We start from the raw sequence: 21,295 nt of genomic DNA, 5'->3' as shown, positions 1-21,295 counted from the left end.
TAATAGATAATAGCGTTCGTTAGTGCACCTAAACGACTTCGGCAAAGGAGGCGTCTATTGGCTTCTCCATAAAGACTGCATGGGGCAGAACAACTGCCGCACTCACAGCGGCAAGCCAGATCAACGTGGTGAAGGGGTTGGCCACGAAGAGCAGAGGTAGATTGATCAACAACAGAGTGGAGTAGATTGCTGATTTGGTCAACTTGAAACCTCTGAATTGGAGCTCGTCTGAGTTTTTGAACAGCAGCTGTGTCAAGTAAACGACAAGCGCGTCGGCTGCCAAAATGAAAAACAATAATAGATTGGTCAGAATGCAATAGCAACAGATGATTGCTGTGATGAGCATGTAGTTTGAGCTAAAGTATGTCAGGTTGAAATTCACCCTTTGCTGAACTTCGAATATGCCGCTTGGCTTGCTCATTCTTCTGTAGTCGAAAAAGTCTTGTGGACTCCTGAGCGACCGAAGTCGACTTTGGAAAGACGACGTTGTATCAGTCTAATAGTCAGTACATTTTGAAGGCCATCGCTATGGCAAATTCTCACCTTCAGCTTGTCAAAGTCGAAATTCGTGGTGAAAGAGCTAAATTGCGCAGGAACAAACGAACTCATGACGCCCCTAGTCGTGTCAGTTTTTTGCTTTTTTTCCTTCTCTGCTTGATTTATTTTTCTATTGTGATTTTTCCAAATCTGACCGTGCGCACGACTCATCTCAGCCCAAATTCTGCGTGTTTCCACTTCCTCTAGGGTTGTTGTCAGTAAACTCATCCCATTCGCGGTTCTTGTATGTTAGTCTGTCGACATCCTCTTCATTGTCCTCGTCAAACTCTTTTTCCGGTAAAGATTCTTTGACCATGCCACCATTTGCCAGTTCTTGCTCCACAAGCTCTTCCACGGTCATTGTGGGCAGAACCTGGCCCGTTCCAAACACTTTCTTCTGCAGCTGGTCACGGGATGGCACGATGGTGAAAGGCCGCAGAACCTTGCCATCCTTTGAGAGTATTGGATTGGTTAGGGACTCCACTTTGTCAGTGTAGGTTTCGTCGAATTTCTTCTGTCTCTCTCTTTCGTCCGGCTCCTGAGCCGGCTGAATTGGACGAGCAGGCATGTTGTGAAGGAGCTCAATCTCCATCAGATTCGATTCAATGCTCTGGAACGACTTCAAAGCAAAAAATTTGAGCTGATCAAGGTAAATTTGTCTCACTACTTCATCGTCAAGATTATGGAAGTCCGACGACTCCAGGATCTTGAGCTTCTCTTTGAACTCTTTCTCCATCTTGAACTCATTGATCTTGCTTTGTCTTCTGGTCACAGGATCCTTGGAGCGCAGTTCGTCGATTTGCGGGTCGTATGATGCTTTTATCGCGTCCAGTTTGGCTCGCTGCTCTTTATCTAATATTCCATAATTTTCCAAGGTATAAAGGAATTGCAAATACAAACCATTGCAGGTCTTGAGACTGGAGGCCCTATTGGCGACGGTGTTGCCAAGCACCTGTGCAATGTAGAAATCAAGCGCCAAGTAGCGCAAGTCGCCAGTGCTTACCTCATCGATGTCCTCATTGACACTGAATAGTGCCATTTGCTGGATGGACTTCTTGATCGAATTCAGCGCATCAAGAACGTTTTCCAGCTGTGCCTTGTATTCGGGAGAATCTCTTCGCAAATGCAAGCTGTCGAGTTTCTCCACAAGCTGCAGAGCATCTGTATATTTCACTGATAGAGGCTTGGACATAATCACCTTAGTTATATTTTTTTTTTCTAATTACCTTGATTGATTCATTCATTAAACCCATTATACAAATTACATCATGAGATCCTAATTTCGTTAATTAGGTTCCACTTTCAAACGCTTGGCTTCGTTTCCCTGCTGGTGGGCGTGGTAACGTTGCTCCGCGTGTTTTTTGGAAGCATCTCTCTGTTTGACCAGGTCAGTAAGCTCTTCGATACGTCTCTTCAGCAAGGCTTCTCTCTGTTTCGAAGCAGCATCCATAGCTTCCAGCTCTGATATCCGTGTTTTGTATAAATCGTTCACCAGTTCAAGTTCTGATATTCTTGTCCGGAGATCCTCTGACGAAGACATGTTCGAATGACTTCTCTGCTCCATCTGCTGCGAATAACCCCTGCTGGCAGGTTTAGGATCTGCGGGCATGACCAGTGGAGACATCTTCTGGTTGGAACCCTGCATTCCGCCATTCACTGTGAAGTTTTTCAGTGGAGGCAACTTCTCGGACCCGTTCGGAACAAACTGAGAAGATGAATTGTTGAGTGAGTATTGAGGACCAAAACTTGGTGACAGGATTGACTGCAGCGGGGTTGGCTGGTGTCCATGGTCTAGCGAGGTCAACTTTGTGGGTCCGAATGGAGGAGTGGCATGATTATTGAGTTCCGTAGCAGGAGAATAAGGTTTGCTGATGTTGGAAATAGATGGCAATTTCTGTGGAGGAGATGTAGGCCTATTGGACAATTCGCTGTCGAGTTTGATGCCTGGAATCTTGTCGCTGGAGCTTTGCTGGCTCAGTGTTTCCAGGGCTCCAGCTGCATGTAGCATTGCCTCTCTGCCTAGATTCTGATTGCTCGACCTTTCTGAGGATTGTGGGTGGTTGTATTGCGGAGTTGACGCGTTACCGGAACCAGTCGACAACAGTAGCGGCGAGGTGACCTTGGCCAGATTCCCGGCATACTGCGTTGGAGCAGAGGCAGGATGATGTAGAGGCTGTACGTTGTTCTGGTTTTTATTTAGCCATGGGTTTGTAGATGAGTATGAGTACTGGTTACCTGGAGATTGCTGTCCATTTGAATCTTGTTGGTTGCGAGGCAAAAGTGGCAGGATCACAGGAGACTTGCTATCAGCTTGTGCGTTCGATCCGTTGGTTGTGGAGTTCAACGTTGGAGACGACTCTTTAGATTGGCCACCCTGTGTTTTTGTATTTGGCTTGTACTGTTTTGGAGAAAATTTAGTGACTTTGCCATTGGAAGACGAATCTTTAGCCTTCAGTTCAGGAGTGTTCGGATTTGATTTCGAATTGTTCTGTTTGACTCTGTTTCTTGACTTGATCACGTCGCTTTTCAAAGAAATGGGCCGTGGACGGCCGTGGAGCTTGAGGAACAGACCACAAGCATTGCACAGCACCTGACCTGTCTCGTCTCTTCTCCATAATGGAGTGGTCTGGGTCTTGCAGTTTTTGCATGTGGGCGTAGACATGTTTTGCTTGGTAGTAGTGGCACCGTTGCTCTGGGTGGTGGTGGTTGTTTTAGCGTTAGGATGCAGCGGGTCGGAGCCGGATGGTGGCGAGCCCTCTGTTCCCGGGGATGTGGAGGAGTAGTGAGTGGAGTCCAGTGAGTTGTGTTTGGCAGCGGTTGGTGACGATGGAGTGAATTTTGGCTTCAGCAAGGATATATTGTGTGACATGGCGGTAAAATCGTAATTGAAGTTAACGAAAGCCCACCAACTTGGGAATCAAAACAGTCCAATAAAAAGTTTTGTAAAAGCTGCAATGTAGTTGAGTATTGGGTTAATAGCCACGCAGGAGCTTCAAACCAGCTGATATATAGTACAAAACGTCAATTTGGACAAATACGCAAAGTACTTGTTGTCTATCTCTGTTATCTTTTTTCCAGCTGATAAATATTTTTGCGTGGAACGTTGGACGTGAAAAAAATTTTATTGATCTGGTGCACTACCTGAGAAGCAAAGGGGTGATTGATGGCATTGTCCGGCCATGGTACAGTGCTAGGAACAAACTACTTCGGCTCTCGGCCGGAAAAACACAAGCAACTCTATAGACAGTGATTTTGCTGTTCCGTCAATTCCGACCGCTCTCAGGCAAGTATTGGTGTAAAGTTTTATCACCCATATCTTATCAGTGAACGGTCGCTTATCGACCAGAAATGACACGAGAAAAAATTCCTTCAGCTAGACAAGTGATGGGCCGGGTAAATTTGGAAAGCTATCCCTAAATTTGGGCGTCTGTCCTTGACGCCAGTATATTTGTACCCTCTATTTCTCTAGAACTACTTTCTCCATCTAAAGTTTACATCCATAGAATCCGCATTACTCTTTCCACAAAATGGTCTCTTCTTCATTCTTATTCGTCGGCGCTCTTGCCGCTGTCGCACTGGCTGGCCCTGCCCCCGTGAACACAGACTCTCCTAGAAACATTGTTGCCAAAGCTCATCTTGATAAGAAAGACACCAAAGGTGTCATTGATTTCTCAGCAAAAAACGGCACAGTTAAGGTCCACATCGACGTGACTGGACTTCCCGAAGAGGGAGGACCTTTCTATTATCACATCCACAAAGCTCCCGTTCCAGCAAACGGTAACTGCGAGGCCACGGGAACGCATTTGAATCCTTACAATGCACCACTTGATGAATGCGATAGCTTTGATGATGACGCCCTCTGCCAGGTGGGAGATCTCTCTGGAAAGCACGGATGGATCAACACCACCTGTTTTGAGGCTACTTACTACGATCCTTACCTCTCGCTGAATCCTAAGAACAAAGCTTACATCATTGGACTCTCTGTCAACCTTCATTTTGCCAACATGACCAAGATCACTTGCGGCACTATTGTCAAGACCAAGGGGAGGTTCAGGAGATACGAAGAAGACTCGTTCGCCCTGGATGGAAGCACGCCATACACTGAGGAATACTCGAACTCCACAGCTAACTCCAGCCTGCCTCTCTGGACCGCTAATTCCACAAACGGTACCTTGACGGCTTTGGAGTCTACTTACTGTGGTGATGCTTACATGTCGACTGCTGGCTATACTGGGATGCTTGGGGCTGCTCTTGGCATGGCTGCAGCCTTGATCTAGCGCTCAATGATCGAAGTGAGCGTGCCGTTAACTACTTGGTATTCGTCCTTTTGAGAAGGATAATACATTTCATTTTTTTTAGTTGTGTAGTACCGACTGCCCCGAGGTATGTATAACCCTGTAAAGTGTTCTAGAAATTTATGGAGAGTAAGACAATTTTTTTTGAATATATTTGGATATCCTTAGCACTGAGGAGCAACCCAATTGCGGTAGAAATAAATCTGCTGGTAGAGCGTTGACAATTTATTGATTTTGACCATTTAGTCTAAACTGAGTTCCTGGGTTTGTTTATCAGAAGATGACCGTCCTTGTTGCTTCTTTGTAAGTATGCCTAGCGCCGCGTTGCTCTAACACGTTCCTAGATTTCTGCCATATACTGTGCATTTCGAAGTCCAAGACAAGGACAAATATGTCAACAGTGACACTGAATTTGATGATATAGCCGAGCCTATTAGGCAGCCGAAAACAAATGCTTCTGCTAAAGAACAGCAATTGAAGGAGGCTACCAATACGACAATGTCTCTGATAAAAGCTCTTGCTAAAAACTCGTCAGCTTCGAACTTGAGCCAAACCGATTTAATCGACAACAGAATACAGGTTATCTCCGAGGATGACGATGGCGAGACTTCGGTGTCTACCTCGAATACAGATGGGACAAACCAGAACGTTTCTGTTCAAGAATTCTTCTTCAACAATCCCAAACAACACACGCTGGATGAAATTAGCCGCTTGAAGGAAGCCTCCAAAAGCTCGCCGTCAGTCAATGTGTCAACATCGACGTTCATTCAGCCAAAGTCGAGGGTCAGCACTACAAAAATCACTGTTTCGTCATCGGTGTCCGAGAAGCAAGCATCAAAAGGCCCAGAATTGCTGCATTCATCTTTGAAAGTCAACCGCCCCGGACTTTCCTCGCGCCGCTCGAGTTCGCAGGTGGCAAAACATGCTTTAGAGAAGCCTTTGGAACGTGAAAAAGACGAGTATCCCCCGGAGCACGAGAATGCATTTTTGCCTGACGAGGATAAGGTGACGCCTTTTGGAGGCTTTTCGAAACCTGACTACCACGATCTTTTCATCAAAGACAACGTTTTTGCAACTGCACCTTGGAGAGTGGTTGAGTTCGATAAGGGAAATGGTAGCCTGAAGAATGCTATTCGCGTTGCGGCAGCCTCTGATCCGAAAACCAAATTCCGATGGATAGGTATTTTGCCCATTCCATCAGATGTGGTTCCGCAAACAACTAAAAACGACATAGCAAAAGAACTGAGCGAAAAATACGATTCCTCTGTGGTCTTCGTGGATGATGTCACTTTCCATGGTCACTATAGCAGTTTTTCCAAAGAAATTTTGTGGCCAATCTTTCACTACCAGATCCCTGACAACCCAAAGTCGAATGCTTTCGAGAACCATTCGTGGAAGCATTACGAGAAGCTGAATCGGTCCGTTGCAGACCAAATTGTCTCGCAGTATAAGGAAGGAGATATTGTCTGGGTGCATGACTACCACCTTATGCTTGTTCCTAAAATGATACGTGAAAAGATACCAAACGCCAAAATCGGCTTCTTCTTGCACGTGTCGTTCCCTTCGAGTGAGGTTTTCCGCTGTCTGGCGCAAAGAAACAATATCCTGGAAGGTCTTCTGGGAGCTGACTGCATCACTTTCCAGACAGAAGAATATGTGAGACATTTCTATCAGACATGCAACCGACTACTCCTAGCGGACTTTGACGAGTACGGAGTTAGGTACAAAGACAGAGTCATCAGCGTCAACGGTAATCCTATTGGAATCGACGCAGAATTACTCAACAAAAGATTACAAAACAATCTGTGTCTCAACTGGAGAAAACTAGTCAGGGAGAGATGGGCAGATAAGAAACTGATTGTCAGCCGAGACAAAATTGATAGAATCAGAGGAATCAAAGAGAAATTACTGGCATACGAGCGCTTTTTGAATGATAATCCAGAACGTGTTTCTGACACAATACTCCTGCTCATCTATACAAAGGCTAAGATGGATAGAGATGATGATTTCGAAACATCGATCTTCAATATTGCCGAAAGAATCAACGCAAAATCGAACAACATCTCTACCGATCAGCCTGTCACATTCCTCCACCAGGATATCGAGTTTGAGCAGTACTTGGCGCTCCTGGCAGAGGCAGATTTGTACATTGTCTCCGCCCTCAGAGAAGGCATGAACCTCACGTCTCATGAGTTTGTTGTTGCGGCACAAGAGAGTCACTCTCCTTTGATCATGAGCGAGTTTGTTGGGTCAGCACAGGTGATGACCGAAGGCCCTCTTCTGACGAACCCGTATGATGTCAAACGGGTGGCAGAAAACATCAAGCTCGGCCTGGAGATGTCTCCAGAGGAGAAACTCCAGAGATGGAAAAAATTGTATGCTACCATCCTCGAACACGACTCCCAGTCGTGGGTGAGGAGTTGCATTCGCGACATTGAAACAGCTTTTGCAAGCAACCGCAAGGATTGTTCTTCTGAATTGACCCAACTATCCCAGGCATTGTTCAAGGAAAAGTACTACAACTTGCCTAATCCAGAAAGCAAACGGTTATTCATCATCAACCTCGGCAACCTTCTTTCCAAGGTGAACATTCCAGGCTCCTTGATCAATCCTGTTCAGCATGAATACATCATCTCGACACTCTTCAATCTTGCCAATGACCCGAATAATATTGTGTATGTTTTCAGTTTCCTGAAACGGTCCGACTTGTTGCGTAAGTATCGCAGAATCGGCGAGCTTGGCCTCATTGCCGAGAACGGAGGCTATATCAAGCTCCCAAACAGCAACGAATGGTTCACCGTGATTGACGAGAATGAGCTTACGTGGATGCCGACTGTCATAGAGGTGATGAACGCTTTGTGCGAAAGATTACCTGGATCTTTTGTTGAGGTCGAGGAGTGCACTGTGCGCTTCCACACCGAGAACTGCAGTGATGTGGACAGGGACCACAAGCTCAAATTAGTTGGAGAGCTTATTACACACGTGAATGAGTTGTACTCCAAAGACTTTAATTTACATGCCAACCTTATCAACGGCATTGTCATTGTGCAAGAGGCTAATTTGATTGTTCGTGCGCTCTCGTTTGTGCTGAACCAGAACTCTTTCGAGGGGCATCTGAGAAAAATTCCATCGTCGTCACTTACAAGTCCTGTCTCGCAGCCATCTGACCTCACGATGTCGTTCAAGGATCAGCCTCAGACCAAACACAACCTGGGTTTTGTCATGGCCGCTGGTGGAAACACGCCTGTGGACGAAGAGGTGTTCAACTATTTCAACAGCTTGGAATTCGATATTGAAAATAAGTTCACCATAAGGGTCGGGCAAGATCATTCAAACTCAAAGGCAGAGGAAAAATTATCAGGTGTCAATGAATTATTCAGGATTTTGTCCACGGTCATCGCCAACGACAATTGATCATCGTCTGAAGCGTTTGCTTGGTTGCTGTCTGTGTGGCATTCCGTATTTGCTGTTATCATATAGTTCGTTGATTTCGTCTATAAGGGGTTTATCTTCAATAATGTCAAACTGGTGGAACGTATCGTAAACGAGATCAAATTCCGTTATTGATCCATTTTCCCTGTTTATTTGCCAAAGGTTCTCTTTGCCACGCTTCTGCCGTTCTCTGTCGGCCTCGATCCGAGCCAAAAGTTGCTTCCGCGTTTTCGTGAATGTGTCCTGCAAGGGCTCTGTCGGAGACTGTACATGGTGCTTATCTATAAAAAGACGTTCGTACTGCGACTGGCGTCTTTTCTCCAGCAGGAACTCCCACGCACATTCTAGCTGGGTATCGATGGAGTCTGGAAGCTCTTTTTCTGTATATAAAGGTTTTTCGTCAAACTGGAGCTGAAGCTCGATCCTGTTTCTATCCATATCAGTTAGCAAGTTGGAACTGTACTTGGCTTTGTATTCTTTGAGGTTAGTGAACATGCACGATTTGGAGATGTTTACCAATATCGTGTAAGCAGCATGGAGATTTGTTAACAATCTGGTCTCGCAGGATACATTATCAGGCTTTGGCGGGAGAATCTTGGTAAGTATTAATTTCATATCCTTTATAATTGAGGATACGTATGGTTTCTGTGAGTCATTCTGGCAGTATACAATAAGTTCCTCTAGGAATTGGAAGATATTGATGCGAATGTTCAGGTCTGCGGCGTCGAGACTCTCCAAAATAACAGAGTAAAGGTCTTCTTGAAGCTCCTTGTGTTTCAGCAAAAACTTTGCGCACTGCTGAGCAGCCTGTTTCGAGGGCGTGAGCGAGCTCAGCTGTTTGGTTAGATAGACTCTCGCCTCGAAGGAGTCCATGGCCTAAAAGGTTCCGGGTAATGAATAAATATTAGATGTTCTGGCACAGCCATTTTTCTGAGGTGAAAAAAAATTTTACTAGATTTGTTCTGGACAAAATGGCTAATAAAGGAAAGGGCAAAGGAGGAAAGAATAGAAGAAGAGGGAAGAACGAGAACTGGTCTCAGAAGAGAGAGCTTATTTACAAGGATGAGCAACAGGAGTACGCACAGATCACAAAAATGCTTGGTAATGGCCGCGTGCAAGCAGCCTGTTTTGACGGCGTGACCAGAATTGCGCATATCAGAGGAAAACTGAGAAAGAAGGTTTGGATGGCGCAAGGAGACATCATTCTTGTTGCCTTGAGAGAGTTCCAGGACAACCAGGCCGATGTGGTGCATAAATATACCGCGGACGAAGCTCGTACGCTGATTTCCCAAGGAGAGCTTCCCGAAACAGCAAAGATCAACCAAACGGATACATTTGGTGAAGATGTGGACGACGACGCTAACTTCGAATTTGGAAACGAAAGTGAAGACGGTGAGGAGGAGGAGCTGGATATTGACGATATCTAAAGGAGGTGTATATGGTCTCTATGTATTCTTGCTGAATTTCGGGGGCTAATTTAATTCGAAACTGTCGGAGCGTCTTCGAAGGCGGTCGGATGGGTCGCTATTTAGATGGTGGTACGCAGAGTCCTGGTTCGGTCTGCTCATTTGCATTGATCTTCTGAACTGGTATGCAGACAGGTCAGAGTTTAATGGAATGTCGGATAATCCATCTTTCTTCGTAGCAAAGAGTTCTTCTGTGTCAGAACCGTGACGGGAAATATCCAGCAAGAAGACACCACTGAAAATGATGAGGAATCCGCAAATCAAGGAAATGATGTTGACAGACGAGGTGGTGTTGAATCCTCGGAACAAAATGAAGGAAGCACACAATGTAGCCGTGGTAAATGTCACGTAGTACAGTGGGTTGACAATAGAAGTATCGAATTGCGCCAGCGCCTTGTTGAAGTAGTTCATTTGTGTCAGAATGCACACGACCACCACAATGATGAAGAAGTAGGTAGAAGGGTGTGTGAACTGGTTGCTGCCCTGAAGCGTCAGTTTCAAGGCAATCCCAAATGCCTTTATCGCGCACACGGAGATTGATCCCACCAGGGAGCAAATGCTGATGTAGATCATTGGGTTTTGGTTTCCGAACCTAGGTGCGATTTTGTAGATCATGAACACCGCGTAAACTCCGACCACGAGAGCGTATAGCAGGAAGGCCGGCTGTTTTGCGTAGTTGAGGATCTCATCCACGGTCTGCACCTCTTTGTCTGCTGGAGCGTGCAGCACGATGATCACCGAGCCAAGCAAACAGATGGCACATCCCATTTTACCCAGGGTACCGAGTTCCTCCCGCAAGAATATAGAGGCCAGTACAGCACCAATAATAACAGAAAGAGCTCCAAGAGGAGTCACCAGTATAGGAGGGGCAAACGTGTAAGCCGCGAAATTGGCAATTTCTCCAATAGCCATGAGCGAGGTACCAAGGATCCAGGTCGGATTCGTCAAGTACGAGTACGACTCTCCGCCGCTTCCATCTTTCAGTAGCCCTTTCTTCGTGAGCACAAATGACGCTCCAATCGCCAACGACGAACTGATTGCCAGCGCCAGTCCAATGTACTTATCTTCCATTATGAGTTGACAAAACACGTAAATTATTTTCGTTTCGCGAAGCTGGTTAAAATTTTATTTCCTGGCACGTACCTCCAGATGCAGCTTGAACGTGTCAGGGCGACATTGCTCAGGCTGAAAAATGCGGACGAGTCGGTGGAGCCTCAGCTGGAAGAGTATTTCACGTTTATATGTAGCCAGCTCGAGACGGATCGTGTTTCTGCGTGCAGTACATTGTGTATCTGGCTCACTCGGTCGCAGAGACTCCTCGAAAACGGTGTCGGCAACAAGGACAAGATCCTGTCTTTGGTCACTGATAGATCAGACTATTTTTTACAATACATTATTGATTTCTGGAACGAGTCTGGGGCTCCACTGGGGAAATGTCTTCGAGACATGTTCGCAAGGCTGGTTTTATTTATAGAGCATGCCCCGTCTAGAGACCATATTTTCAAAGCATATATTGATCGATGTCTTCAGCTTTCATATTCTTCTCGAGCATTATATTTCCTGTTGGACCATCTTATCAACGAGCAAAAGTGGAGTGCCTATGTGATCCAACAGCGTCCGTTTTTTATCAGAGAAGCTTTAGAATACATATGGAGCAATGCTCTAGCTAGCTGTATTGGAAAGACTCTCTCCTCACTTCTCAAGACGCTATACACAGAACACGACTCCTCTTCTTGGCTTTCCTTGTGGAAAGAGCCTGTGATTCATAACTTGGAGATCCCAAAGCTGAAAAAACATACAGAAACCTACCTGCTACCGAATCTTTTCAAAACGTGCATCCCTGCTACCGAAAAATTTCTTGACGCGGTGAGACCAAACACACCGATATTTCTTGGCTGCTTGAGAATTGCGCAAGATCTTGCAATTGTCTCCGATCCAACCAGATTTCTGTCCTACGATGAGTTCAGAGCTTTGTTGTTGCAACAGGATGATCAGCTGCGCTTGGTTGTACTATCTTTGCTCCTTTCCTCTCCTAAAGGAGCCATGCCTATACAAAATTCAGTGTACCAGCTTCTGAAGGACACCACTGACCATCTGTTTTGCCAAACCAATCTAGAGACAAGAACTGCCTCTCTCTCGCTGCTCAACACTTTTATTATCAGGATCAGAGACTCGTCGTACGCTCTGGACAGAGACGCAAAGAGTCTGGCCAAAAAGGACTATGGCCGGTTTGAGCAGGAGATAGTCTACAAGGAGACGCTTGTCTCTAACGCTCAGCAGTTTCTTGCAGCCTTGCTGGAGAAAGTGCTATTCAATCTGCGTCCAGGTTCATCGTATCACTGCGTTTCTTTTAGCTACGCAGTCCTGAAATCTTTGGTGAAATCCGGTCTCGATAAAAGAGTTGACGAACGCTACTTCGACAAGTTCAGACACATTGATTTTCCATTCTCAATGGAGGTCTACTCGCCACCCCTGATTCGCATCCTTATCGACCATTTGTCTGATGACTACGATGATATTCGTTCACTATCTTGCGAATTTCTCGAAATGTGTCCTGTTGACGTAGAATTGTTTGTGGATCTCGAGCTTGCTCAAAAGAGAAGTATCTTGCTACTGTGCGACATGAAGGGTAAGAGTGTGGACTTTGCGGGCAAGTTCTTTCAGTTCCTGGTCGGACATAAGAGGAATAAAGGCGTTGATGTTGATCCTGTCCTGCAGCTGCTGCTGCAGAGCTTGAGACAGGAAATCAACTCCACGCACAATCTGGGTGAAGCTTGCTTCAAAGCCAGTGTGCAAGGACACTTTTCTGCACTCAAGCATATTTTCACTGTCAAGAGTGATGATTTGGAAGAACACGTTCCTGCGTTGATTGATTGTTGCGTGGATATCTGGCATATCACAAAAGATGTGCTGCAAAACGATTCTCCTGAGGGGAACCTACCGGAGGAGGTGGAAGCATACAGTGCGGATTTGGAGGCAAAGTACGGAAAGGCATCACAAGTGGTGTACAATTACTGTTGGAGAGCTCTGAAAGAGTCAACTAACTTGCTCGAGGTATTGATTTCGAAGTACACCATAGACGAAGAGCAACTCCGATTCATAGGTGAAGTTCTTATGGAGCAACTAGCAACGGTCAGGCACAAGGGTGCGTTCACCTCCGTTTTCCCTACATATGTGGCATGTTGTAGGAAATCCAGCTACACCCAGGAATGGCTTGCACAGACCCTTCATCTGGTCAAGAACGAGAAAATTTCTATTACAAGAAGATCTGCCGGTATACCGTTTCTTCTCACCGCTATGCTGCGCTCTGATAACAAGCTGATAGCCTCCACTATGGATAGTCTCGTTCAAACAGCAAGGCTACCAATTGACAAAACTGCAGCAGTATCCACCAACATTCCCCAAGTGAACGCCATCAACTCGATCAAGGCCATCATTGTGGATTCTTCTCTGTCTCAGACGTCTGCAAATTACGTTGGACAGGCACTGCAACTCGCTTTGGATTCTTTCGGTTCCAAAATCTGGGCCGTCCGCAATTGCGGAGTGATGCTTTTTGCTGCCTTGCAGACTAAGCTATTTGGGAGCAAGAAAATTGATAACAGTCATCTCTCTACTATCTCTGCACGATTGTTTTTTTCCAGGTTCAAAACTATCCGCGGCGTCCTTCTCGAAGCCCTTTCGGATGCCATCAGTAAAGGTTTCACAAGAGACAATGTGGAGAAAATGTATCCAGTACTCACAACGTTGACGCGACTCGAAGCCACGCCTGGCTATGAGGGTTTGCAAGAATTCAAGCCACTTGTTCTCGCCTGTTTGAGTAACGAAAGCTGGAAATTACGCGAAATGGCCGCAAGAGCGCTTCCTGCTCTGGTGTCCTCTGAGACCGTGTTTGAGGAATGCTCTGCGCTGCTGCAAAAGCCAGGAAACCTCAATGCCGTCCACGGCTCAATTTTGGCTGTTCAAGAATTGATTACTCGACAAGAGTTAAAAAATGAATGGTCTCAGGTTCCCAGGGAATACATGGACCTGATTCTGTGCTGTCTGCCTAGTATGCTGAAGAAAAAGAACTATGCTATTCAACTGTCATATTTCAAGCTAATAGAATTCACCAAGTGCCAACTGGATCCAAGATCGGTTGCTTTTCTGGGCAACTGGTTTATTGAGAAAGAGCAGAGTTCTGGGCTTGACGGATCGCACCAGCTCGCTCTTAGGAATTGTGCAAAAATACTCTTGGACTACTACAAAATGTCTGGCAAATGGGACGTGTTTATTGACTTTCTGGAGCTTGCAATGAACTCAGTCTACGAAGTGCGTGTGGCTGCTATCGAGTCTTGTGATGCAGATGTTCCGGATAATGTGGTATCTGAAGTAATCCGGATTTTATGGGATCTTTGCCAGCGCGAGGATTGGGACTACGTTAAATCATTCGCCTTGAGACGACTGAAAAAGCTTTTGGCAACGGCGGAATTTGACGACCCCGAGATGGTACACAGTCTGTTCTCTCTACTCAAATCGCACACAAACGACGATATTGAAATGAGTGTGATTGAGGCCTTAGGACCTTTGGTTGGAAAGCAACTGGATACATTGGAGTTCGACAGATGGTTCAAGACAGTCAGACGCCTGAGCGATGATGGCAGCGAGTTTCCAGCTAGAATGGCATCTTTGAATGCGCTCATTGGGTTTAATTCTGTTCATACCGCAGACGATCGCTATGGTGTTCAGGTAAGACTGAAATTATTTGATTTCCTTTCTGACGACGACGACGAGCTGCGTTCTCTTTGCGCACGCCATTTATCAGACTATCTTGCGCTGAAAAATGCGATGGTTCCCGTTGAAGTGGAAAGGAGCTTGGTAGACTATTTCATCAGTACGAAGCAAGAATATGTTGCATTTGATGATGTTTTCCATCTGGCTACCCAATGCGATTTCAGTCAGTTATTCAACACGGACTCGTTGCTCTTTGCTCCGGAAAAAGACAATTTCTACAAGAATCCTATTCGGCGTAGTCTTCAGTTCCAACAGCTCGCTTTGGGTGTGAAACCCAATCTGCAATTATGGCGGAGTAAGGTGGAAGCTAATGTCAAGTCGATTTCTGCTTTAGCCGACGTGGACGGATGTTTTGGTCCTTTGTCGGAACCAAATAAGTTCAACTTCGTTTACTGCACTCTCCTAGATATACAAGTGTTACTCAAAGCTGGGATACAAGTTGATTTGCCACGTCTGCCTCTCAACTGCCACCCATTGATTTTGCAATTGGCGAATTCTCTCTAATTAATTGTATATATACAGGCAGGCTAATTAAGTAATCTATCAAAGGCTGGGATCAGAGTCTGCGCCAAAGCAAACGAGAAAACAAGCTTAGGACCGGTGGTCAGCAATTTTGGAGTCAATCCCTTGAAGAAAGCGGTGACACCTTCGTTCCTGGCCATGTTCTTCAAAATGGTGAAACCAGACTCGTTGGACTCGAAGTTTTTGTTCTGGATTCTAGTCTTAATAACGTCCAGAGGAGCGGAAACGATCAGAGAAGCAGAGGCACCGAAAATCGAAGCAACGAAGTTCTGGCCCCACGTGGCAGAGGAATAGTCCTTCAGGTGGAAAACGTATTCCTTGGCAAACGCCGATCCACCGAACAGAGCGAAGGAGCCGGGGGCATTTCTCGCAGCAGTCCATCCCCATCCTTTGTACAAACCAAGTCCCTCGTCTTTCAAGATTTTAAAGAAACCTCTACCCTTGAAAGCTTCAGGGTTCGTCTGTCTCTTGATCTTCAGCACATCGAGAGGCAGCAAAATAATCTCTCCAATACCAATAAGAGAGCCGGCAGTGGCAGAGAGCAGTGCCTTACCGGTCTTGGCTCCAAACACGTCCTCGTACGTCTTTTTGAAGTTGGTCGTCAGGAACTCGTTTGCAAAAGGCTGACCGCCGTACTTGTACACTCTTTGCAAGATTTTGTAGCAAGCGGCATAACCAAGACCCGGGAATAAACTCAGCAGTCGCTGACCAATTGGCTTGGTCGCATTTTCTCTGAAAATCACCTTGTTGAAGATTTCCAAGCTGTTGACTCTGGTTTGATTACTCATGAGTCTCTTGGAAATCGTATCAACCGGATGGAAGACAGCTATTTCGCAAATACCTGCGGAGGCAGACCCAAGCACTCTGGCAGACGCAGATTGTTTTTTGTCAGCAGCTGAAGGAGACATGGCGGATTCACGGGGAGAGGTCTTGAAACTGAAAAATTTGGAAGAAAATTAGAGATCTTTTAAATTTCTGCCACTTACTAATCGGGTAATTTTTGACCAGGACCGCGCCAGCATGTTTCAGTGGTTGCGGTAGACGCAAAAGTAGACAGATTCCAGCTGCTGTGAAATCCCGCAGACGGCCAATGTGCGTCGGAAGCGTCTACTCCTTAAAAGCTTACGTTGACAAAATTCTGTTATCATCATATCTAACGCGCCAGAATAGCTTCGATTTTAGATATCTTCTATGATTGGCGACTTCTCCAGAATTTGCACACGAACTTCGCTCCCTCTGTGCACACTGATCAATCCACTGCACGCGCACAACGCCACTTTTGTGGGGATCATTCCGGATTGCTACGCGCGCACAGTGGATATTTCCAACACTATAATATTTCAGATCGGAACGTCATTTATACACATGTCCTCGCTCATAGTCGCTCTGATGATCGTATACAACGTGCGATTGAGGTACACTGCAGTGGGGAGAAAAGAAATGCTCGCTTTTTTCTGGAGCTATATATTGTTCACGGTATCCTGCATCATAGTGGACACAGGAGTATCTCCAAGCGGATCTTCCATGTACGCATATTTCGTGAGCTTCCAGGTAGCCATGACCGGCGTTTGCTGCTGGACACTATTCTTCGCGGGACTCTCGAGTCTTAATTTCTGGGACGACGGCTCCCTGCACACAATGGCAGCCATGGTTGGCTCTTCTCTTGGCGTTTTCGTGCTCAATTACGGCGTGGCAATTTTCACCTTTAATAAATGGACCAGCATCATCAACATTGCCGAGACGATCCCTCTATTCGTGCTCTACTTCATATTCAACGGACTGCTGCTTCTCATGTACCTGATGTGCCAGTTTTTCATATGCTTCGTCACTCTTGTACTCAACTGGTGGGCCATACAAGCGCTTTGCCTCTCTGTATTCTTTTTCGTCGCTGCTGAGTGTCTCCTGTACGTCTTCAGCTATGACATCTGCACATCTCTGAGCCACTACGCGGACGGACTCATTTTTAGCACTCTCAGTAACTTGTTTGCAGTCATGATGGTCTATAAGTATTGGGATATTATCACTTTTGACGACGACGAATATATCCGATACACGGAAGTTGTACCAGGTGTGGGATATAAGGAAGACGCCCAGGCTCTGCTGAATTGAACAGGGCTTCTATATTTTCTCGAAATCCTCGACATTATCGAGCAAACCGCCTTCCTTCTTCTCCTGGCCCCTTTTGGCAAACTCCTTGCCAAGTGTGATCATAATCAACTTGTCAAGCAATTTGTATAACCATCCGGCAACCACGAGAATTCCGCCCAATATCGTTACCAAACGCACCACAAATTGCCAGAACGACAATCTCGTCTCCTCCACAACGAGCTTTATAGGCTCAAAGTCGTACTGGAAAAATATGCCAGGAACGTACTTGCCAGAAGACTCTGTGAGCGAGAGCGAGTACTGGTTGGTGTCGATTTCAACTCCTAGTTTACGATAAAGGGTCGGCACGACGTTCAAGTGGTATCTGAAAGTGTGTAAATGGGAGTCTGTCGTTTTGAGGGTCATATCCAGCGGATTGTCCAGATAAGGGAAGAACTCTCCAAATGAAAACTCTGAAATGGCATGAGTAAAATTCAGTGCCTCAGCGGGAATACGCGTTCTGTCTCTATACCCGTACCCCTTTGCAGTGATGTGAAGCTCTCCCTTGACTCTATTCACTGGAATCGCGCCGAATATACGACAAGCTGGAGCTCCCTCGTCATGGTGTTCGCCCTGGTACTGGAACCTAGCTTGAAGCGATCTTTCCAGAACCGCTTCCAGTTCAGGTGTGACGATTTTTTTTGCAGATTGCTCGTACCATCGCGGAATGTTGAATGTCGTCCCTTGGTAGTTCAATAGCTCTGCTGCTAAGAATCTGTCATCGGTTAAGTCTCTAACGTTGGTGTGTATGTAATTGCACGGCATGGCAACAACAAGGTCTAGGTTTATCACCAGGTCTTTGCGCACCAATTCGTCAACTGTAAACTGGTGATCTATGGCACCATCGATATATCCACCAACCTCGACCCAGACGAGAAACAAAATGAACAGATAGGTGATGATGGTAGAGTATGATCCCCTGGTGGACCGCACCTGCTGCGATGGTGCTATCTTTGCTGCTGAGTCAGTAACAACCACTGGAGTCACTTACGGAAAGCATCAAATGTGCGGATAAACCCCGTCGATCTATCCATCGTGTCAACTATGAAAAAAAAAAAAATTGGTTTCCTTATGCTAGATGTGGAGGAGGAGTTTGAAAGTCTTAAAGCAATCTATCCAGAGATCGAGCTGGACATTTCGGCCAAATCCGGACGTCTCATGATTCCGGTTGCATTAGATAAGGAGCTGGAGATCCGTTTGGAAAATAGCGTTCAGACGCAGCTAATCGCTAATCTTAGCCCCATAGAGCTCTGTTTCATGCTTCAAGACAAGTATCCTGAGGAAGAGCCTCCACATTTGGAGCTCCGTGGCGCTCAATGGATAGTTCCTAGTAACAAGGATGCAATAGTGGCTTCTTTGATAGGCCTGTGGCAGGATTATCGCGAAGTTGTGCTTTTTTCCATTATCGATTACCTAAAAGAGCGAAGCCGTGATGCCTTTGGCGTGATTGATTTATCGCAGCCCTTGGTGCTTGACAAGCAGAAGTACGAGCAGTACTTGGAGGCAGATTTGCAGGCAAAACAAGCTCAATTCAACCTGTCTACCTTTATGTGCGAGATATGTCAGATCGCCAAGAAGGGTCTTGCGGTACAAAGATTTAATTCGTGTGGCCATATTTATTGCAGCGAGTGCTTGAGAGAATATTTTACCTCCAATATACTTCGTGGAGAAGTCGATAACATCCATTGTCCCTCTTTTGATTGCACCAAAGCCTATGTGGAAGCGAACGATCGATTGTCGCGAGGCGTAATGAACCAGGATTTGAAGCAATTCGAGAGAGAATTCTTCGAAGTTATGCTGACAAAAGACTTCCTCAACAGAATAGTTGACCCAGAACTGACAGAGAGGTATTGGAAGCTCAATACAACATACAAGTTCGAAAGATATAGACGACTGTTCCCTTTCAGAGTAGCACAGTGTCCTCGTAGACATTGTGCAAAATACTTTCTTCGCAAAGACGAGAACAACTTACTCTGTATCTGTCCCGACTGCAAAATGGCATTTTGCTTTGGGTGCCTACATTCGTGGCACGGCGACCTCAATAGTTGCAGAAACTATCTTGGAGAAAAGATCCCATTGGAAGATATCCAACTCTGGCTCGAGCATGAACCAGATTCCCAGGCGCGCAACAATCTGGCTTTCAAATATGGCAGGAAAGCAATCGTTTCTGCTGTTGAGGAGCATCTTTCAGACATGATGTTCGAAGAGCTGATTGAATCAGGAGATGCAGGGATTGTCCGCTGTCCATCCTGCTCCCTACTTATCCAGCGTTCGGATGGCTGCAATAAAATGACATGCTCCCGGTGCCGAACCTACTTCTGCAACCTGTGTGGTGAGACATTATCGAGGACAGATCCTTATTCTCATTTCAATAACCCTATGAACGAGTGCTTCAGACGACTTTTCGATGGACTAGTGCAGGAATCATAGCTGAGCCCCTATCGCTTTTTTGGCGGCCTGCTGTATCTGACAACCTCACGTACAAGACGGCGACGACGATACTCGCCGGACTTGTCGTACGCCCACTCTCCATCGATCTCCATGTCATCCAAGACGCCGTTCTCCAGGCACCAGGATCCCGGATCGGTGTCTGCTGTCCATTTTTTTTCCGTGAATTTCCAGCTCGAGCTAGGAGCTTGTACCAGCGAAAGATTGGTAGTCCCCTTGGGCCTTTTTTTCTGTATTCTAAGGGTATCAGATTCATTGAAAATCGATGGTGAATACATGTAAAGTTCGTAAACGGAAGGCTTGATGAGGTCCTGTTTTTCGATTTGGAATATTTGGACGGTCCTGTATTGTGGAGCATCGTCCACTATCAACTCACCAAGCTTAGAAGCTCTGCGTTTGACTTCAGTTTTCTGCTTTGGAGGGAGCTTGTGCTTCGTCGCTGGCTTGAGCTGTTTGAGAATATGCTGGCGTTTGGGATGCTTCAGAAGAATCAGTATCCACACGGTGATAATAAAGATTGCTCGCCATGGAATGTAAGGCCCAAGGACTACTGTTATGAGAATCAATGCCACCAGGTTGAAAAAATGCTTGGTACTTCGTTTCTCGTCCTTAAAACTGTAATTTTCGTAGATGCTATCTTGCATGCGAGTCATCATCTTGATCAGGTCTGAGGTCAGATTTTGCAAGTCCCTCATGTTGATTAGCAATTTCACTTTATCCACCACACCCTTTCGCCCTTTCTCGGTGGTCTCTTCGTCTTCCTCGAGAACAGCCTTTAACATCAGGTTGCTCTTCGAGTCTGCTGTCAGCACCTCGTATAATAGACTAGAGCTCCCCTCGTCTTCTGAGTCTGTTGATGTTCTGGAGCTAATTGAGGACAATTCTAGCTCCTGGCTTAGCATTCGTTCGAGTGCTCTGCCTCTCTCGAGCAAAATGCGCTGTCTGTCCAATTCCCAGACATTTTCAGTTCGCAAAAACCCAAATATTGAGCTATCACCGCGCGCACGGGTAGGAATGATATCTGGTTTTGCTAATGGATGGCGGTAGAGATAGTTCGGGATCAGAACCCCTGTTAGAACGTAGAGAACGGGGTAAACAAGAAACAGATAGGGCATTAGACAGCCCCACGTGTAGAGGATCAGAAATGTCAGTGTCAATGAGGGCTGGTCCCAGGATATGACATGAATAATGGAATACTGAAGACTGAACACGAGATCCATTTTCGAGCTCAGTGTCTTGAAGTTTCTGCTGATCCTCTTTATAGACAGTCCTGGCTGTTCTGCTCTATGCCGGTCCTCCAATCGGTTTCTCAATTCGTCCATTGTTTCATCGGAACGTCGAGGGAGTGCATCTATCAACTTGTTGGTTAGTTTGTCCATGAAATGCACTTTGTCCGGAGACTCCTGTTCGGTTAGATCTCGCAGCTCATCAAATTCTGCTTTTGATAGTCGTTCAGCACCCACTGAGGAAACAGTCGAGATCACAGCAGCTAAAGCTGCTCTTTTGCGCCCTTCTTCAAGGCCCTTTCCGCCTTTTTTGCTGTGCAGATAGTTATTGGAACGATTTTGTATTTCATTAATCGCATTGAGGGCTAGCTTTTGCGGAATAGACAGTCCCTTCCCTGAACTTGAGGTCGAAGGAGGAGAGTTGCTCATCTTGTCTGATAATTTATTTCTACCT

At 45.9% G+C, this 21,295-nt stretch overlaps 13 protein-coding genes across 13 annotated transcripts; 5 read left to right on the top strand and 8 right to left on the bottom strand.

Annotated features, from left to right (window-relative positions):
* Positions 1–28: 28 nt before the first annotated feature.
* Positions 29–421, bottom strand: KL911_001702 (uncharacterized protein; the record flags this gene model as incomplete). Its single annotated transcript, XM_043196690.1, has 1 exon — positions 29–421. One exon carries the CDS (start codon positions 419–421, stop codon positions 29–31), a length of 393 nt encoding a protein of 130 aa, XP_043055463.1.
* A 288-nt stretch (positions 422–709) lies between these two features.
* On the bottom strand, positions 710–1,729 carry KL911_001701 (uncharacterized protein; the record flags this gene model as incomplete). Its single annotated transcript, XM_043196689.1, has 1 exon — positions 710–1,729. The coding sequence occupies one exon, from the start codon at positions 1,727–1,729 to the stop codon at positions 710–712; it is 1,020 nt and encodes a 339-aa protein (XP_043055462.1).
* Positions 1,730–1,822: 93 nt separating this feature from the next.
* KL911_001700 (uncharacterized protein) lies at positions 1,823–3,406 on the bottom strand (the record flags this gene model as incomplete). Its single annotated transcript, XM_043196688.1, has 1 exon — positions 1,823–3,406. One exon carries the CDS (start codon positions 3,404–3,406, stop codon positions 1,823–1,825), a length of 1,584 nt encoding a protein of 527 aa, XP_043055461.1.
* A 658-nt stretch (positions 3,407–4,064) lies between these two features.
* KL911_001699 (uncharacterized protein) lies at positions 4,065–4,814 on the top strand (the record flags this gene model as incomplete). The annotated part of the gene is made up of 1 exon (XM_043196685.1): positions 4,065–4,814. One exon carries the CDS (start codon positions 4,065–4,067, stop codon positions 4,812–4,814), a length of 750 nt encoding a protein of 249 aa, XP_043055460.1.
* A 516-nt stretch (positions 4,815–5,330) lies between these two features.
* KL911_001698 (uncharacterized protein) lies at positions 5,331–8,246 on the top strand (the record flags this gene model as incomplete). The annotated part of the gene is made up of 1 exon (XM_043196684.1): positions 5,331–8,246. One exon carries the CDS (start codon positions 5,331–5,333, stop codon positions 8,244–8,246), a length of 2,916 nt encoding a protein of 971 aa, XP_043055459.1.
* Positions 8,247–8,382: 136 nt separating this feature from the next.
* Positions 8,383–9,137, bottom strand: KL911_001697 (uncharacterized protein; the record flags this gene model as incomplete). Its single annotated transcript, XM_043196683.1, has 2 exons — positions 8,383–8,540; positions 8,606–9,137. 2 exons carry the CDS (start codon positions 9,135–9,137, stop codon positions 8,383–8,385), a joined length of 690 nt encoding a protein of 229 aa, XP_043055458.1.
* Positions 9,138–9,235: 98 nt separating this feature from the next.
* KL911_001696 (uncharacterized protein) lies at positions 9,236–9,691 on the top strand (the record flags this gene model as incomplete). The annotated part of the gene is made up of 1 exon (XM_043196682.1): positions 9,236–9,691. One exon carries the CDS (start codon positions 9,236–9,238, stop codon positions 9,689–9,691), a length of 456 nt encoding a protein of 151 aa, XP_043055457.1.
* Positions 9,692–9,736: 45 nt separating this feature from the next.
* Positions 9,737–10,801, bottom strand: KL911_001695 (uncharacterized protein; the record flags this gene model as incomplete). Its single annotated transcript, XM_043196681.1, has 1 exon — positions 9,737–10,801. One exon carries the CDS (start codon positions 10,799–10,801, stop codon positions 9,737–9,739), a length of 1,065 nt encoding a protein of 354 aa, XP_043055456.1.
* A 78-nt stretch (positions 10,802–10,879) lies between these two features.
* KL911_001694 (uncharacterized protein) lies at positions 10,880–15,004 on the top strand (the record flags this gene model as incomplete). Its single annotated transcript, XM_043196680.1, has 1 exon — positions 10,880–15,004. One exon carries the CDS (start codon positions 10,880–10,882, stop codon positions 15,002–15,004), a length of 4,125 nt encoding a protein of 1,374 aa, XP_043055455.1.
* A 23-nt stretch (positions 15,005–15,027) lies between these two features.
* KL911_001693 (uncharacterized protein) lies at positions 15,028–15,930 on the bottom strand (the record flags this gene model as incomplete). Its single annotated transcript, XM_043196679.1, has 1 exon — positions 15,028–15,930. The coding sequence occupies one exon, from the start codon at positions 15,928–15,930 to the stop codon at positions 15,028–15,030; it is 903 nt and encodes a 300-aa protein (XP_043055454.1).
* Positions 15,931–17,140: 1,210 nt separating this feature from the next.
* Positions 17,141–18,201, bottom strand: KL911_001692 (uncharacterized protein; the record flags this gene model as incomplete). The annotated part of the gene is made up of 2 exons (XM_043196678.1): positions 17,141–18,086; positions 18,155–18,201. 2 exons carry the CDS (start codon positions 18,199–18,201, stop codon positions 17,141–17,143), a joined length of 993 nt encoding a protein of 330 aa, XP_043055453.1.
* A 37-nt stretch (positions 18,202–18,238) lies between these two features.
* Positions 18,239–19,597, top strand: KL911_001691 (uncharacterized protein; the record flags this gene model as incomplete). The annotated part of the gene is made up of 1 exon (XM_043196677.1): positions 18,239–19,597. One exon carries the CDS (start codon positions 18,239–18,241, stop codon positions 19,595–19,597), a length of 1,359 nt encoding a protein of 452 aa, XP_043055452.1.
* An 8-nt stretch (positions 19,598–19,605) lies between these two features.
* KL911_001690 (uncharacterized protein) lies at positions 19,606–21,270 on the bottom strand (the record flags this gene model as incomplete). Its single annotated transcript, XM_043196676.1, has 1 exon — positions 19,606–21,270. One exon carries the CDS (start codon positions 21,268–21,270, stop codon positions 19,606–19,608), a length of 1,665 nt encoding a protein of 554 aa, XP_043055451.1.
* Positions 21,271–21,295: the final 25 nt, after the last annotated feature.

Source organism: Ogataea haglerorum (assembly GCF_019207285.1).
Source record: "Ogataea haglerorum isolate 81-453-3 chromosome Unknown 81-453-3_NODE_4_length_651989_cov_98.092404, whole genome shotgun sequence".
NCBI classification, from domain to species: Eukaryota; Fungi; Ascomycota; class Pichiomycetes; order Pichiales; family Pichiaceae; genus Ogataea; species Ogataea haglerorum.
This window is presented reverse-complemented; position numbering and strand designations above follow the sequence as displayed.